The 18,424-nt window shown below is 42.8% G+C and overlaps 1 protein-coding gene across 1 annotated transcript in view; it reads right to left on the minus strand.

Moving 5' to 3' along the window:
• fndc7b (fibronectin type III domain containing 7b) overlaps positions 1 to 18,424 on the minus strand; it is a 56,317-nt gene that overhangs the window by 18,593 nt on the left and 19,300 nt on the right. Inside the window, exons 19-34 of the mRNA XM_088323877.1 lie at positions 17,780 to 18,040; positions 17,431 to 17,700; positions 16,417 to 16,674; positions 15,914 to 16,174; positions 15,584 to 15,847; positions 15,247 to 15,507; positions 13,227 to 13,481; positions 12,886 to 13,155; positions 11,488 to 11,748; positions 9,940 to 10,197; positions 8,261 to 8,533; positions 6,133 to 6,399; positions 5,799 to 6,062; positions 2,642 to 2,899; positions 1,913 to 2,173; positions 787 to 1,044 (exon numbers count right to left, since the gene is read on the minus strand). Coding sequence (XP_088180003.1) covers positions 787 to 1,044; positions 1,913 to 2,173; positions 2,642 to 2,899; positions 5,799 to 6,062; positions 6,133 to 6,399; positions 8,261 to 8,533; positions 9,940 to 10,197; positions 11,488 to 11,748; positions 12,886 to 13,155; positions 13,227 to 13,481; positions 15,247 to 15,507; positions 15,584 to 15,847; positions 15,914 to 16,174; positions 16,417 to 16,674; positions 17,431 to 17,700; positions 17,780 to 18,040 — 4,200 coding nt within the window. The remainder of the gene's footprint in view (positions 1 to 786; positions 1,045 to 1,912; positions 2,174 to 2,641; positions 2,900 to 5,798; positions 6,063 to 6,132; positions 6,400 to 8,260; positions 8,534 to 9,939; positions 10,198 to 11,487; positions 11,749 to 12,885; positions 13,156 to 13,226; positions 13,482 to 15,246; positions 15,508 to 15,583; positions 15,848 to 15,913; positions 16,175 to 16,416; positions 16,675 to 17,430; positions 17,701 to 17,779; positions 18,041 to 18,424) is intronic.

Genomic DNA, 18,424 nt, shown 5'->3' on the forward strand with positions numbered 1-18,424 from the left:
TAAGTCCATAATTCTAGCAAGCCTGTCATGATGACTGATTAATAACACCTGTGCCTGCTCGTTTGGCACCAGCCGCTGCTGGCTTTCTGATTGGTTCCCCGTCCTAGTAAGGCTCAGTCCTTTCACTCGCATGTTGTCAGTCCGTCAGCGAACCTCTGTTTCTACAAGACCAGCACTTGGACTCCCGTCGGTCCTGCTTTTTGCACCCGTTTTCCACCTGTCCGTTCCTGATTTCACCGTTTGACTCTGGCTACGACCTGTTTTTTGACCCCGACCACGTTTTTGCTCTCCTGTCCCGACTATCGGCCTGTTGTTTTCATCCTCGACGCCACGATCTCCCGCTACGGAAGATCCACATTCGCATTCGGCACACGCTCCGATCTTGAGAGCGGCTTGCCTCCCGCGTCTAGTGAGCACTAGATCGCCGACGCTGCCTTTCCTCTATCTCTCAATAAACTTGTAAGAAACGTTATGCGATTGGGTTTACCCTTTGTGCTGGTCGTGACAAAGTCATGTACGGGAGGCAGAAATGAAACCAACTTTTAGAGGGATGAGCGACAAAGCATGGTACTTTGTTAAATTTAGTCAAAAGGTTAATGCGGAAATGACATGAATTGGCATCATGATGTAATCCCTAAGCGCCCTTGTAATCAGAATACTCGTAAACGCTATGCATATGGGGTTAGTTTCCAGGCATGTTATCGATTCATTATAATTGCTCCAAAAATCAAATATTCCGTTTGCAATCACATTAATGCCTGTGTGTGAATGTACCCATTGACTTACATGTCTGGACAGGAATTGAGGCACTGGTCAAGCCCACACAGTAATCGTTTTGGGGCGTCACTGTGAGAGAGTAGTTTCCTCCGCAATCAAGGTCCCAAAAGTCGACTTGAGTCTCATTGGTAATTTGCGTAACCATTTGGTTTCCCGTCTCCAGAGCGATTTCGTACGTTGTTGCCCCGTTTGCGACATCCCAACTGAATAAGACGCTTTCCACATCGCAGTCCACAGACACAAGGCGGTTCTGGGGGGGACATGGTACTGAGGAAAGAAAAATCATGTATTAGATTTGTGCAGGGGTCCCCATGTGGTACTCGTGAGCGTCAGGTAGAACTCTGATGGGTAATTTTGTGGGTTTTCAAAACAAAATGTTTTCATTTATTCATAATTTTTTGTAAAATCTAAATTTATTGTAAACATTGTTTCATTGTGAAATTAGAATTTTTAGGGAATTATTAGGCAACAACACAATTTTGGGGGTTTCAAAACTTAACAACTTTCCTGCATTTATGTAGTAGTATTTTTGAAGTATTTCTATATATTTTTGTAGTATATAGAATTTTACTGTAGTTGTATGTGTGTAGTATTTCTGCCATAATATTTCTGTAGTGGTATTTTATTCTGTATTTCTGTCATGTCTTTCTCTGTAGTAGTATTTTTGTATCATAGTATTGCGGTAGTGGTATTTTTGTAGAAGTGTATTTGTAGTATTTCCATCATAGTATTTTTTTTTGTTCTTTTGTAATCTTGACAGTAGTTTTGTTTTTGCAGTATTTCTGGTGTAATATTTCTGTAGAAATATTTCTATATTATAGTATTACTGTAATCATATTTTTTAACATTGTTTTCGTTCTAGAACAAAAGCAAAATCATGTATTAAGTCCCTGCTTTGAGGCACGAAATCTAATACTTGGTTTTGTAGTAATTTTGAAGTATTTTGGTCTTAGACTCATAAAGGGACAATAGGGACAAAGTTAAAAAAAATGTTTCATTAGTAATACTTTATTTACTAGATACAGTAGTCATTATATTTTGACCATTTTCGTTTGGCGGGCCGGATGAAAAATCTTGATGGGCCCTATGTGGCCGGCGGACTGTAGTTTGACCACCCCCTAGCTTGAACAATTACCCATGTAGACGGTGATGCTGTAGCTAGGAAGGCTGGTGCATTGCGCATCATGGCCCATCACCGTTACGGCGTATTCCTCGCCGCAGTGAAGGTCGTCCCATGTGCAGGTAGTGTCGTTGGTGTCGCACGAGTGGCTGTGTCCGTCCAATCCGATGGCTTCTGCCGTGTATGTTAGGGCCCCGTCACTGGCCCCCCAAGAAACCGAGGCACTGTCCAATACGCATTGATTCGCGACCGTCACGTCACTGGGGATGCATGGAGCTGAGGATGGAGGAGGAAGTTGAATACATAATAATAATAATAATAATAATGGACAGTAGGAAACAATTGATATTTTCGAATAGCATTTTTTCCGCACTAAAACCCCTAAATTATAACACAGTGCACCTTTTTGACCATTTGCACGTGACGTTGCCTTTTTTGGCAGAATGAGAGCAGAGACGGACGGCAAGAAGCACTTGAGCACACTGAAGTTAAAAAAGCAGTTGAGTTGAAACAAATACCGATGACCTTAGTTTGTATGTATCTGATGTGTGTTTTCCAATTTAATTTGCTGTCTATTGTAAGTCCTTTTCTGATTTATTTTCTGATACAATGTCTATGGCAACACCATCCATTTTCACCGCCTTGTGATTACCAAAGAATATCACTTTAGTTTTAGTTTTAATTATTGGAGGGGATACAAAACAATAATAGCCACACCATCTGCATTAAGTTTTGAGCTCTCACATGTTCTGACAAAGTCCGGGCTGCTGGGCTGACTGTAGCACTCGCTGCCTTGCCCTTGTAGGACCACCACGTAATCCTGTCCGCAAGGCAGTGGCGCATTTAAGTTGGTCTGCGTTGTGTTGAAGTTCTCCAGGTAGTCCACATTCCCCGTAACTGTGATGAGGTAGAAGAGTACGCCACTGGCGGGATCCCAGGAAAGCTGGAGTTGGTCGCTCTGGCACGGCGACTCAGCCGACACGATCACGGGCTGGCAAGGATCTTGGATGAGGAAAGGGAAGTGGTCGTGAAGGGTTCATACTTTGCAAAGTTGCCTATCACAATTGAAGATTTAGAAAACTGTCCTCAACGTTTTCAGTTGTGAAGAAAAGAAATAAAATATTTAAGGTTCGTAAACCTTTTTCATGGCCCACTTTTTAAGGACTTTCAAAGCCAATTGTCCATTTCCTCCAGTACCAATAAATAGGGAAATCCGGTGTGAACCATGTATTTTACTATCTATCTATTTATCTACCTTGGTCATATCCCTCAAGAGGGGTGACCGACAGCAAGACAAACACATACAATAACAAAGAAAATAAAAAGGGGGAAATAGCAAAAAAACACACAGAAACATATTTGGACCATGGCCAACCCAAAGTTAGGCACCTCGGCACCCAAGTTGGTCATGCTTTCGTCCCTCCAGATGAAACGGGACACAAGAAAGCTGCCATGTCACTTGGGTCAGGGTGACACAACACACTCTTCTGTTCAACAGCAGAGCCCGACAGCTTTCACTGGTTTACCCCTGCCGCATCATACAGGTGCCCTGCCCATCCCTTAGAACGCGTCCAAACATCCCACTATCCTTTTACAACACCTCTCCACTCATTCCTATCACCTGCAATAGTATGCATGTATTTTACAGCCACAGATATATCTGAGACATACATATGCGATTTTGATTCTTGTGTGAGCATTAATCAAGACATATGATTTTTAGATCTTGAGCCCAATCTAATCGCGTGTTAAAATGGATCCCGGGGTTACATTACACATGTTTATTTTCAGCTCTGATTTGACTACACATTGTAAATATGCACGCATTTATGTTGGGAATTTTGTTGGTTAACCAATGTATCAATCAACGTTTGAATTGGTCAAAGATTTTGAAGCCGAAGTAGGTCCTGTCGAAATGTCAGGGGCTAACGGCCATATTGGAAATCTTTTGGACGGATATGTCGGCATTATCGTGCGTTTTGGAGTAAATATTTTACACGGTTGGATTTACTGCTCGGTGTAGGAATGTATCAAGACCATTAAAGCGGAGAATTGTTTCATCAGCTGACTACCAGAGCATGTTATTGTTAAATATACAGGGAGTGCAGAATTATTAGGCAAATGAGTATTTTGACCACATCATCCTCTTTATGCATGTTGTCTTACTCCAAGCTGTATAGGCTCGAAAGCCTACTACCAATTAAGCATATCAGGTGATGTGCATCTCTGTAATGAGAAGGGGTGTGGTCTAATGACATCAACACCCTATATCAGGTGTGCATAATTATTAGGCAACTTCCTTTCCTTTGGCAAAATGGGTCAGAAGAGGGACTTGACAGGCTCTGAAAAGTCAAAAATAGTGAGATATCTTGCAGAGGGATGCAGCACTCTTAAAATTGCCAAGCTTCTGAAGCGTGATCATCGAACAATCAAGCGTTACATTCAAAATAGTCAACAGGGTCGCAAGAAGCGTGTAGAAAAACCAAGGCGCAAAATAACTGCCCGTGAACTGAGAAGAGTCAAGCGTACAACTGCCAAGATGCCACTTGCCACCTGTTTTGCCATATTTCAGAGCTGCAACATCACTGGAGTGCCCAAAAGCACAAGGTGTGCAATACTCAGAGACATGGCCAAGGTAAGAAAGGCTGAAAAACGACCACCACTGAACAAGACACACAAGCTGAAACGTCAAGACTGGGCCAAGAAAAATCTCAAGACGGATTTTTCTAAGGTTTTATGGACTGATGAAATGAGAGTGAGTTTTGATGGGCCAGATGGATGGGCCCCTCGGCTGGATCGGTAAAGGGCAGAGAGCTCCAGTCCGCCTCAGACGCCAGCAAGGTGGAGGTGGGGTACTGGTATGGGCTGGTATCATCAAAGATGAGCTTGTGGGGCCTTTTCGGGTTGAGGATGGACTCAAGCTCAACTCCCAGTCCTACTGCCAGTTTCTGGAAGACACCTTCTTCAAGCAGTGGTACAGGAAGAAGTCCGCATCCTTCAAGAAAAACATGATTTTCATGCAGGACAACGCTCAATCACACGCATCCAAGTACTCCACAGCGTGGCTGGCAAGAAAGGGTCTAAAAGAAGAAAAACTAATGACATGGCCTCCTTGTTCACCTGATCTGAACCCCATAGAGAACCTGTGGTCCCTCATCAAATGTGAGATTTACAAGGAGGGAAAACAGTACACCTCTCTGAACAGTGTCTGGGAGGCTGTGGTTGCTGCTGCACGCAATGTTGATCGTGAACAGATCAAAGCACTGACAGAATCCATGGATGGCAGGCTTTTGAGTGTCCTTGCAAAGAAAGGTGGCTATATTGGTCACTGATTTGTTTTTGTTTTGTTTTTGAATGTCAGAAATGTATATTTGTGAATGTTGAGCTGTTATATTGGTTTCCCTGATGAAAATAAATAATTGAAATGGGTATACATTTGTTTTTTGTTAAGTTGCCTAATAATTATGCACAGTAATAGTCACCTGCACACACAGATATCCTCCTAAAATAGCTAAAACTAAAAAAGCCCCACTCCAACTTCCAAAATATTCAGCTTTGATATCAATGAGACTTTTGGGTTCATTAAGAACATGGTTGTTGTTCAATAATAAAATTAATCCTCAAAAATACAACTTGCCTAATAATTCTGCACTCCCTGTACTGGCTATATAGTTTTTGGGTATCTCGTTTCAGACTAATTGTGATGTTTCTGTGATGAGTACATTTTGAAATGGTCATCATATCTTAAATCCCAAGTGTTTAACCTGCAACAGCTTTTTAAAGACAGCTCAAACGACGCACCCCACTTTTAAGCATTTTCGACAGTATCCCTGAGTAAAATTTTTCCATTTCAAATTCCCAACCATCAGTCGTCATTGTGAGGAAACCAAACATTCCTTACCCGTTTGCATGTACACAGATTGGCTAACTTGGCTACAGCATCCACGACTCAGCGCCTTGACCGTGAATTCGTACGTCTCCCCGCAAGACAGGTCGGGAAAGTTACAGGTAGAACCGGTGGAATTGCACCAATGTTCTTCCCCTCCTAAGCTAGAGACGGCGCTTGTCAGATACAGCTCCACTTCCGGTTTCTGCTCCCAGGAGAGGACGGCCTCGTCGCTGCTGCACGGCCGGTTGACGCTCACGTATTGAGGTTGGCAAGGACCTGAGGAGTAGATCCGGTGGAGTTACCAGACAAACGCGGGATTTCGGACCGCAGATTTTGGCAAACCCACGTGTGGTGAAGTTAGAGCGCATATGTGAGGTGATGCTGCATTGCTCATTGGTGGATGTGAGGCTCAGGTTGTAGGTTTGGCCGCAGCCTAAGGCCGTCAGGTTACAGGTATAGTAGTTTTGCTCAGGCTGGCAGTGGAATTGTTGACTCCCAGAGGCTGTCAGGGATATGTTTGGCATGCCATAATGAGGGGGGCTCCAAGATGCCACAGCGACCCCATCGGAGAAACAGTCCACCTCCACTTGTACGCTGTTGGGCAAGCACGGAGCTACAAAAACAGAATTCAAAGGTGTTCTGAAAAGGTAAAAATCCATTCAATCATCATTTATGAAAACAGCATTTCAGTAGATGGCGGCGTATTAGCTCAATGCTGGTTTGCTTACTGATAGTCAAAATGAACAAGAATAAGAGGAAAAAGAAAAACAAAAATAGTGAGAAAAAAGATGAACTTAGAAGAATAAAAACAAAGAGGAACAAAAGGGAGAAGAAAGAATGAGAGAATGAAAGAAGGGGAAGGACGAAAATATAGAAGAGGAACTTAGAAGAACTAAAAGAAAAAGTAGAAGAAGAAAGTAACCTTGAAATTTAAGAGGAAAGCAAGAAAGTAGAAGGAAGAAGTAAAAAGAAATATTGTAGAATTCGAACAATGAGCCACCATTTTTTTCCAAGCTTTCAACCTGGCGGCTTATGCAACGATGCGGCCAATTTATGCATTGAGACGGGTGGAATATATGTGTCGAGGAAGACGCAAGTTTAATGTAAATTTGCGCTTTGTGCATGAATAAAACTAGAATGAACAGACCCTCATCGTGGAAAAGGTGTCAATCAAAAGGGGGGTTCCATCTACCATATTGGGAATAATTTTTCGAGTCTGTTTTTTTGAAAAAAGGAACTAATGTGGGGAAAAAAACTGATTACAAGTCGCAACGTCCAACGAAGCAGAAATGCTTAAGGCGGACTTCTGTTTATCTATTGGCATTATCATTTTGCACGGTTGGATTCTGTCTGTTGTCTATTATCTGTATCAAAGCCATTTTTCGCGGACATTCAAAGAAGTTGAAGATGGCCAGGGGACATAATGGTGAATTGCGCCGTCTTTATAGTTTTCGGGGAATCTCGTTTTCAGACTGATTGTGATGTTTCTGTGATGAGTATTAATGCATCTTAAATCCCAAATGTTTAATCTTTCCGACGATATTCAGTGACTGGTGACATCGTACAGACACTTATTTGCCTATCAAAAGGTTCAGCGGCCCAACGACAGGCCGTCGGGAAGCTAAGGGATTAAGGTGCCGTATGTTATTAAAACTCTTTGTTTCTACCGTCTTTCTTTGTAAATGCTGTATCTCATTTTTCAATGTGGACACATGCAGCTTATAAGCAGGTGCGGCTTATGTATATTTTCTCTTTAAAAATGTACTGGGTGCGGCTTATAATCAGGTGCGCTTTGTAGTTCGAATTTTGTGTTAAGTAGGCGGGGAACACTGAAGAAGAAGGAAGAGGAGCTTAGGAGGAAGAAGAGGAAAAAGAAGGAAGGAGTTGAAGCGAGTGGGCCTTAGAAAACAAAAAGGAGAATGATTAAGAAAAAGGAAGAGGAACTTGGAAGAAAAAGTAAAAAGAGGGTGGAAACAAAAAAGACAAAAAAGAAGGAAGAAAGAGAAGGAAGACGGTAGAAAACGTAGAAGAAAAAAGAACTCACAAGAAAATGCACAAAAAGATAAAGTTACCAAAAGGAAAGGGAACTTTTAAGATGGAATGAAGAAAAAGAAGGAAAAAAAGGATGAAAGAAGAGTGACTAGGAAAGAGGAACTTAGAAGAACAAAAAGGAGAAAGAAGAGAATCTTAAAAGGGGAAGTCCAAAAAGAAAGAAGGAAGGGAAGTAGGAAAAGGAAGGAGGAGGAAGAAAAGTAGCAGATACATGAACTCAGAAAACAAAAGAAGGATAAAGAAGAAGAAATAAAGAACAAGTAAGGAAAAAAAAGAAAGAAGCAGGTAAAAGAAGAAGGAAGAAGGAAAAGAAGAAGAAGAAATAGAAACTTAGAACAATAAAGAAATATAAACAAAAAGAAAAAACAACAAGAAGAAAGAGTAACTTTTAATATTTGATCAGCTTTGTGTGAAATCCCTACCCGAAATGAAGTGGACCCTCTCGCTTTCTGAGCTGTTGTGCTCCTCTCCTAACGCTATGGCCCACACCTCATAGGAGGAGCCACACATAAGTCCGGAGAAAGAGCAGCTACTCTCTGTGTCCCCAGCGTGACACGTCAAACTGTATTCTGGGTAATGGAGGTCCAAAAGGTAAGCCTCGTAACCCACAGTCAGCTCACTCTGCTCCCAGGACACAACAACTGCAAGCTGTTCGCAGTCCACGTGGGCTTGCATATTGGCGGGTGGGCATGGTTCTGGAAGGAAAGGTAGGTTAGGTGGACCTTATTGTAATATTGAAATTGTTACACCCAATATATATATATAATCACGTCAGTATTTCTGCATTTACAAGCTATTTATCATTACATTTAATTGCAACAGGGTTGTCAAACTCATTTTAAATTGAGGACCACATGGTAGAAAAAAAAACACCCTCATGGGGACCCAAACCCCACAGAACATCTGAAAATTCACCACTAATTTGCTCTTAAATCCTCGATCGGAGATAAGGGATCACGGTCTCTTGGGTGCAGTTCACTTTTTAATGGACAACAAGAGATAATGGATTACAGTTACTTGAGTGCAGTTCCTTTTTTTAAGGGACAGAAAAAGATAATGGATCGAGATTACTTGAGTGTAGTTCATTTTTAATGGACAGCAAAAGATAATGGCTTACAGTTACTTGAGTGCAGCTCACTTTTCAATGGACAGCAAAAGATAACAGATCACGGTTACTTGAGTGCAATTCACTTTTTAATGTCAAGTCAAGTCATGTTTATTTGTGATGCCCTTAATCTCAAAGGGCTGCACAGACCACAGATTATTGCAAACCACAGACTATTATTACACCATCCCCTTATCTAAAACCTTCATGAGGGCAAGGACATGCAAGAGATACTGGATCACGGCTACTTGAGTGCAGCACGCTTTTTTCAATGGAGAGCAAGAGACCCCAGGCCCAAAAGAAAATGCACTTTTTCATTTCATGCTTTTTTTTATTTCAAATATTTAGGATTTTATTAAAAATGCATCAAATTCTGTTTTCCTGGTCATTTTGTTGTAGAAAATATGTGTATTCATTCTACTATTTCTGGTCTTCATCGATCCATTTTCTGCACCAATTATTCTCAGTATGGTCGCGGGGTTGCTGGAACCCATCTTTGCTGTCCTTGGGTAGTGGACACCCTGAACTGGTTGCCAGCCAATCGCAGGGTCCAGAGAGACAGACAACTCATTCACTCATTCACACCTTGAGACAATTTGGACCGGCCAATTAACCCTTCATGCATGTTTTTGGAATGTGGAAGGAAACCAGAGTGTCCGGAGGAAACCCATGCAACTACGGGGAGAACATGCAAACTCCACACGGGGAGGCTGATAACTTTTCTTGATTTGGGTCGCAGCATGTAATTATTAAGATCAGTTAAGAAACACTACACTATATGCATAATTTTCAAAATGTTCAACATTCTACCCCTATGGCCCTTGGCTAGTAACCAAATTTTGTATTTGGTCCTCCATTCATTGACTTTGACACCCCTGACCTACCTTCTCTCTACAAACGCAGATGTAGAAAAATACATTGTGCAATGACCTCCAAAGGACTGAGGACATCCTAGGTGGCAAGTCTTGGTCCCTCATTTCATGACAATTGACTAACCTGTAACGAGTCGGTACGGCTCCGACGTCATGCTGCTGTTGCAGACGTCATTTTTGGCAGCTACGGTGACGTTGTAGATCCGACCGCACTGCAAACCGCTAATGCTGCACTGAGTGTCGGTGCTGTTACAGGTGGTCGTCAGACCTTGGTCGGTCACAGCCTCGACGCAGTAAGACAAGGCACCACTCGTCGCCCCCCACGTCACAAGAGCTCCGCCAGGATTGAATTCCACGTACAGGTTCCTCGGGATGCAAGGCTCTACAATTTAAAGTTACAGGGCTTTGAAAAAGTAGTTGCCCCCATTATCATTCACAATATTTTCAGATCACCAAACCAATTTTAAAATCACACAACCCAAGGAAATACAAAATGCAGTTTTTGAGACTGTCATGAATGCTGATTCAGGGCACCTGTGACTGCCCAATTGGCGCCAACAGCCCTGAGTGCTGATTGGTTCAAAGACTCTTTTTAAACCCCCGGCTTCCAAGAGGAAGCTGTCAGACCGTTTGCGAACCGATGCTCCCAGCTAGGCAAGCTCCATACCTTCCGACATTTTCCTGCCCTGTTTTCTCCTGCCTGATACCTGTTGCCGACCTGTTTCTGTACCCTTTTCTGCCCTGCTCTTCCATCCCGACCATCGACCTGTTTTGCCCTGTTTCCTGCCTGATACCTGTTGCCGACCTCTTTTCTGGACTTGATACCGCCCTTGCTCTCCCGTACCGGCAATCGACCAGTATCCCTGCTGCCTACGATTATCCTGGCTCGACACGAAAGTGCCACTTCCGCATTCCTGCCACCTGCTACCCGTGTCTGTCGATTATCGGATAGTGGAAGCAAGCACAGCTCTATCAATAAAACTCAGTAAAGGAACGCTACTGGGTCCTGTCTCCGTTTCTGGCTTGTGACAGAGACGATTTCATTTATTAAGACACACCAAAATCCAAACCTATCTGGTCCTATGTGAAAAAGTAAGTGCCCCCAGAACCTAAACGTGAGTTCGGCCACCTTTGGCAACGATAACAGACGTTTACGATAATTTGTAATGGGTTTTTCACAACGCAGTTGAGGAATTTTAGTCCACTCCTCTTAAAAAAATTGTTTCAAATCTGCCATATTGGAGGGTTTTCGAGCTTGAACTGCTGGTTTAAGGTTACACCACAGCATCTCAACGGGATTTAAATCTCAAAATTTTTTTAGCTTTTCAGAGGTGGACTTGCTGGTGCGTTGTCATGCTGTAGGTTTCATGAGCGCTTGAGTTTGAGGCCACGAACTGATGGCTAGGCATTTTTCTTCAGGGGCAATTACTTTTTCACATAGGGCCACATAGGCCTATAATTTTTTTGTGCCTTGATAAATTCACATTTCAACACTGCAATCTGCGTTTTCCTGGGTTTTGTCTGTGTTATTTAGAAATGGGTTTGATGATCAAAACCTTTGTGAGTGATAAAAACACAGAATTCAGGAAGGGGCCAAATACTTTTTCATGGCACTGTATATGAGTTCTATATGAAGCTGTTTTGGCTATGACGACATCCTGGGACACAGTACCTGTGCTGAGGATTCCAGGCATCGCAGATGAGATGTTGCAGGTGTCTCCCAGACTTGTCACCGTGACAATGTAGTCCTCTCCGCACTGGAGAGATGTAGGGATACAGTCGGTCTGGTTGGTGGCACATGTTGCCGTGTGACCCATCGAAGCTGATAGCTCAGCCATGTAAGACTCAGCTCCTATGCCGGGGAGCCAAGTGACGAAGGCAGATTTCAGCTCGCAGTCCACAACTGCCTCAACGCTTCCTGGTGGGCAAGGCTCTGTAGATTTAAGAACATGAGGATGTGTTGATCTCATGTATTCTGAAATTATTTGTTTTTAATTTTTATTTTTTTGGGGTAGTACAGTAGAGCTCTGGGACAGGACGTCTCTCAGTTACAACTAATCCACTTTATATTGTGGAATATGATGTTTATTCTTATTTTCTTTACAGAATGTTTTGCACCATAAGGCATAAACAACGAATTATTTTTGTGCCCAAAAACATGAAATTCTTTAAAGTGTTTGTGCGCATGCCTGTGCTTGTGATATACCTTATACGTCCGTCAGCCATTGGTCAACGTCATCTGAAATGCTCATGGGATAGATTGTTTATTCAGTCTCTTATTACGCCACACGATATCAACAACAAATTATTTCATATGCCTTAAAACTAAAAATTATTTGCGGTGTTCGTGTATGACGAAAAGCTGCTATGCTATATGCTGAAATACATCCCACAATCCTTATCTCTCTTGTCATTCAGTTCACAATCTAATGTGCCCAGTAGAGACTTGCAGTAAGCGATACAATCCTGTATTAGTTGTACTGTATTTATTAGCTATGGGTTCAAGCCTTGCAGTGATGTTTAAGGTAGAAATAAAAACATGTTAACCATGGAAACAGAATTTGCGATTATCAAGAAATACTACAAAGTTGCAAGGCTGTAACCGATCGACGATCAGTAGTCTTATTAAAATAAGGAGACAATTAATGCAACAAACACTTCAAATGGCATGATAATCTTTGCAAGCTAAAGTTTAAAAATCAATTTTAATTTGAATTCACTGATTCCTTTTCCCACTGCATCCATTCACCGCTCCACTGCACCAGCTCAAATCATGTCACACCAAAGGTAAATATAATTTTATTTTCCCTTAACAATAATGTATTTAGCATCTTATTTAATCATATAATGTTATACATAAGTAACACTTAACATTTACTGTTTAGTAATTTTAATTTTTTTACATGGGGTGGGGGTGGGGCGGATCAGCATTAGCTACTCATTAGCATTGCTTTATATCCCTCTCTGTAAGACAGTTTTACTTTGCAATCCCCACCTCAGAATGGATAATGTCATATCCCAGGGGTCTACTGTTTTTTGGTGGTACATAAACAATTTTGCATGGCTGTACCTGAGTAGAACATGACCATTGCGCTATCTGAGCTGTTGTGCGCCTCCCCCAAGGCCACGACCCACACGTTGTATTGGGTGCCGCACGTGAGTCCTGAGACTGAACAGTTGGTGATTGCGGCTTCCGACTCACACATCAAATTGCTGTATCCGAATTGGTCATAGATGTTGGCGATGTAACCCACAGCAAGGGTGCTCTGGTCCCAGGATATTGCTACAGTGAGACTATTGCACAGCACCTCAACCAAAATATTGGTAGGCGGGCAAGGTTCTGGAAAGCAGTGTGATGGAAGAATGAGAACTGTGAGCAGATTATCAACGTTCTGAAGGTGTTGGACCCACCTGTCATAAACGGCCAGGTTTCGGAGTGCAAACTCTCACAGGCCTGGTTGTGTGCTGTCACGGTGACGTGGTACATCTGACCACACTGCAGGCCACTAAAATGGCAGCTGGTTCCCGTGCTGTTACACGAGTCCACACTACCTCCGTTGTTTCCGACCCACGCTGAGTAAGAACTGGCTCCGTCAGCTGTGGTCCACATCACCTCTGTGTCACTGGGGCTGTAGTCTACGGAGATGATCGTGGGAACACAAGGATCTGCAAAGAGAAGGAAAACTGTTTCAACTGGTTGCTAAACAGTACAAAACAGAAGAAATTAATACTGTATATCCTATTTCGCGCTTCGTACTCCGCGCGATCCATTATTGCTGATATAATATTGCTGTGAGTGGGGACAGGCAGAGCGCATTTTTGTCGTGCCTGGTAGCTTTTTCACCGTTTTGTCTACCTAAAAGTGAACTGCATTTGTGTGGCAGGAATCCATTATCCCCAATCCCATGCGAGCGAGGACAAGCAAAGGCACTTTTTAGGGAGATGTGCTATTCTGGCCAACCTAAAATAAAATGCAGTTTTGGCCGGAATCCATTATACCTCGTCGATTACTGCTGAATGCAGGAGCCGGAAAAGCGTGTTTATTTTCGGTTCAGACCGCTGATCCTTGTCATTGTGCCACTTTTGTTGGGCCTGGCGGATCATTTTTACCGTTATTTCCGCCTAATACGAACTGCACTGGTACGACCGCAGTCCATTGTCCTGGATCGGATACTGCTGCAAGCAGGAACCAGCAGAAGGCACTTTTGTCGGGAGGCGTGCCTTTCTGGCATGCCTTAAATAAAATATACGGTTGTGGTTGCCATTCATTATCTCCGGTTGGCTATTACTGAAAGCAGAGCAAATTTTTTGGGGTTCAGATCGCCAGGGCGTGCCACTCTGAACTGCACTTTTGGCACCGACCAATTAACCTCAATGGACTATTCCTGAGAGCGGGGGCCAAGAGAGCGAGTTTGTGTCACGCTTTTATTTCGTTCCTTCTACTTCAAAGGAACAGCATCTGTGCAGCAGCGATCCATTATCCAAAGTTGACAATTCCTGCAAAAATGGGAGGTTGGCTACATCGCAGACTTTTGCATTGTGCGGTAGTCTTTTCTGCCCATCAAACGTGATAAACGAAGGCTTATTCTACCTGTTTGTTTTGCATGCACGCTTTTGAAATCAAAGGATAAGCGGCTGAAATGATTGAAACTGCTGAAGCCTTAATGTGTGATTAATCAAACCTGGAATTCTACATTTTTAAATTATTTATCTTGTTCTAATTTTTATTTTTACTGTATTTTTTGTAAAACAAGAAATATTATTATTGTTTTTCATTAAAATCTTTTTCTTACTCAATTATAATAATTAGTAAATTAATATAATTATTTTAATAGTCAAAACTGTGAAAAAAATATCTTACCAATGTATTGAGATATTTGTATTATTATTTAATTTCTTTACAGTTGTATTTTGCTAAATTCTGCTGGGTGATTAGCGTGCAGCCGCATGGTGCAGAGCTCCAGGGTTCAATTCCAGCTACCCTGTGTGGAGTTTGCACGTTCTCTCCGTGCCTGCATAGGTTTTCTCCCACATTCCAAAAACATGGATGTCAGGTTTATTGGCCAGTGCAAATTGTCCTTAGGTGTGAATCAGTAAATGAGTTGTCTTTCTCTGTGTGCCCTGTGACTGGCTGGCAACCATTACCAGAAGATGGCTGGGTTGGGTTCAAGCACCCCAGCGACCCAACTGAAGATAAGCGATGCAGATGAACGGATGGGTTGCAATGTCATTGGACTTTTTTTCTTTACACTGTTGTTCTGATGCACTTACCATAAAGGGCAGCCAACAAGCACTAACTTGTAAATATTACGAATCAATCGCAGGTTCTTTTTTATTTTATCCTGGAGTGCCATGTCTAATCTTGTTGTGAACAATGTACTCAACATTCTCATCCGTGATAGTAAAGACTATTCTATTCTGTTGAGCTTACCAGTAGCAAACAGGACTGGAGTAGTAGTCGGACCAGCACAGTCAGTGCTCATTGATTCCACCACAACCGAGTAGTTCTTTCCGCAAACCAGGTTGGCAAGTTCACATGACGTCCCAATGTCACTGCAGGAAGAGTTGTGTCCGTCGGTGGAGCTTGCAAGAACAATGTAAGCGGAGGCAGCAGCAGCTGAATCCCAGTTGACCAGAGCGTTGCGGCTGGTACAATTTAGCAATGTGGACACCTCGCCAGGGGGGCAAGGTGCTAGAGAACAAAAGAGGACTGAATTTGTACAGAAGTCACGGTCGCATAACATTGAATAATTCTCAAATGACCGTACCAGTTTGCATCTGTACGGGGTCGCTCATCTCACTCATGCAGACGTTAGTGTGACCCGTTACCGAGAAAGTGTAAAGTTGACCGCAGCTAAGATCCAAGAAGGAGCAGTGGCCCTCATCAGTTTCACAAGTAGAAGCAATGCCCAGGGTGGTCGTGGATTCAACAGTGAAGTTCTGAGCCTGTGAGCTAACTTGATCCCAAGTCACCATTACAATATTGGAGCTGCAGTTAAGAGCTCCGGCGACGTTCTCCGGTTTACATGGAGCTACAAGAAAAAACACAAAACCGATCATTTTTTTATGTTCTCTTCTTCCGGCTAAGTGCAACTCACCGGCTTGAACCTTGTAGTCTGAACCAGCGATGATATCGCACACAACAGAGGATGAGGTGACCGCCACCTCATAGACATGGCCGCAGTACAGATCAAGGATGGAGCAATTGTTGTCTGTGGTATTGCAAGAAGCCCTGTGTCCGTCCAAGCTGATGGCCCAGGCTGTGTAGTTGTCCGTACCGGGGGTCTGTGACCAACTCACATTCATCACGTTGGTGGAACAGTCCATTACAGCATCGACATCCTCTGGGAGACATGGAGCTAAGGGAAAGAGATTGAATCAATGAGTTGATGATCTTTATATACATACACATAACGTTCCTCATGAAGAACATCAAAAGAATTATATCGAAAGATTTGTTTGAAGCTGTGAACAGCAGCCGGTCTAGACCCATTTTCTGTCAACTCTAGTTAAAAGCTAAACAGTGGCATTGTTATCCAACCGCATACAGTCAATGAGGTTTTGAAAATGACTTTAGAATAATCATTGAGTCTCTCCTTACCAGAATCAAATAATATGTCAGCGTGTTTTGTGCTGTTGCAGCTCTCGGTGGATGCCACCAGAGAGGCCGAATACGAGCGTCCACAGTGAAGCTTGACGGCGCAGGAAGTGTCGTTGGAATTGCAGGAGGCCACGTGGCCGTGCTCCCCAGTCACCTCCACCGTGTAAAAAGCTGCCCCGTTGCTCTCGTCCCAGGAGAAGTTGCCTTTGTTCGTACCACAGTCTACGTGAGCGTTGAAATTTGCTGGCTGGCAGGGAGCTGAGAATGGAAAGGACAACATTTGGTGAAAAGGAGACAATTATTGATCCTGGGGTAGCCGTAAACAAGGGGCCTGCAGATCTATGATTTTTGGCCCATGGCCTCAATATGAAGGTTTAATGATAGTTCAAAACCTGCAAGTTTGATTTAGATGAGCTTCATTTATGCTCTATTTAGGCATGGCTCCAAATTAGGACCATTTCATTGCAAATGTGGTCTTAAAATGGCAGTTTTGGTTGAAAGCAGAAAAGAAGGAGACACAGGGAAAAGGCTTTTAAATCAATGTATATCTCCCCTGCAACATGTCTTGTTAGCTACTTTCCTTCTTGTCTCAGGGCATGTAAGCACAACTACGAATCACAGACTAATTTCAACAAATTAGCTGATTCGATTCATCACCTACCGTAAATTCCGGTTTATAAGCCGTGACTTTTGTCACAAGCTTTCAACCCTGCGGCTTGTGCAATGATGCAGTCAATTTATTGTAAAGCGTTTTGGGAAGTCTTCATTGACTTAAGAAAGCGCTATATAAATGCTAATCATTTCATTTCATTTTTTTCTAACTGCTGCCAGGGGGGGAGCCCAAACAGTGAGGGAAAGAGTGAGACAGGTGAAATATATGTGTTGAGGAAGACTCAAGTTTAATGTAACTTTGCTCTCTGGTTATAAAACATGTCACTGTATTTGTTTTGACTTGCATTATAGCTAGTTATTATAGCTATTTAGTTTGAGACCCCTGCTTTTAACGTTCCATACCTGTGCTTAAATACATCGAAGGGCTGTAGCTGCTGTGGCAAGCCCCATTCAGGAATGATATGTAGAACGCATATAGTTGTCCACATTGTAGGTCAACAAATGTGTGTGAGGTTTCTGAAGTTGTCAACGACGACAGAGCAACTGTCCCGGAGAGCTTCTCGTATTTCAAGACGTAAGAAACCCCAGGGACCGGACTAGGGTCCCATGAGATGGTCACCGCATTTGTGTCACAGGCGACCTCGCCCAGCAAGTTAGCAGGCGGACACAAAGCTAGCATAACATAAACTGGAAGTTAGTCACACACAAGTGTACAGCTATTTGAAAGGATGCAAGAAGTTACTCGACACACCCGTCGTCACTTGCACGGCAACACTCGGCTGGCTCTGGCAACCCCGATCCACGGTCACCACGGTGACGGTATAATTTTGGCCACAGTGGAGGTCGGTGAAGTGGCACCAGGTGGAAACGTTGGAGCTGCAGTTGTGCTTGTGTCCGTCTTCGGCCGTGGCAATAGCTATGTATATTTCGGCGCCAGTTACGCCTGACCAAGAAACCGTGTTGTTGTCATCACACGGGGGTGACATGGTCACTACGCTAGGAGGGCAAAGGCCTGCAAAAGTAGAATAAGAACAATGGAATTGAGTTGTCTTTTCTCACATGTGATATTGGTGACAGGAAATAATTGAAAAGCACCAGTTTGCAGGGATAAATTTGATTTTAATGTATCATTTGCACGTCACATTGGGTATTTGTATATTGTATTATTTTTGCTTTATTATTGTATTGTTCTCAGCTCAGGGATGCTGCTGGAAATGTGAATTTCCCTTCGGGGATGAATAAAGTATCTATCTATCTATCTATCTATCTATCTATCTATCTATCTATCTATCTATCTATCTATCTATCTATCTATCTATCTATCTATCTATCTATCTATCTATCTATCTATCTATCTATCTATCTATCTATCTATCTATCTATCTATCTATCTATC

Source organism: Urocampus carinirostris, chromosome 1 (genome assembly GCF_059441175.1).
Source record: "Urocampus carinirostris isolate Australia breed hairy pipefish chromosome 1, RoL_Ucar_1.0, whole genome shotgun sequence".
NCBI classification, from domain to species: domain Eukaryota; kingdom Metazoa; phylum Chordata; class Actinopteri; order Syngnathiformes; family Syngnathidae; genus Urocampus; species Urocampus carinirostris.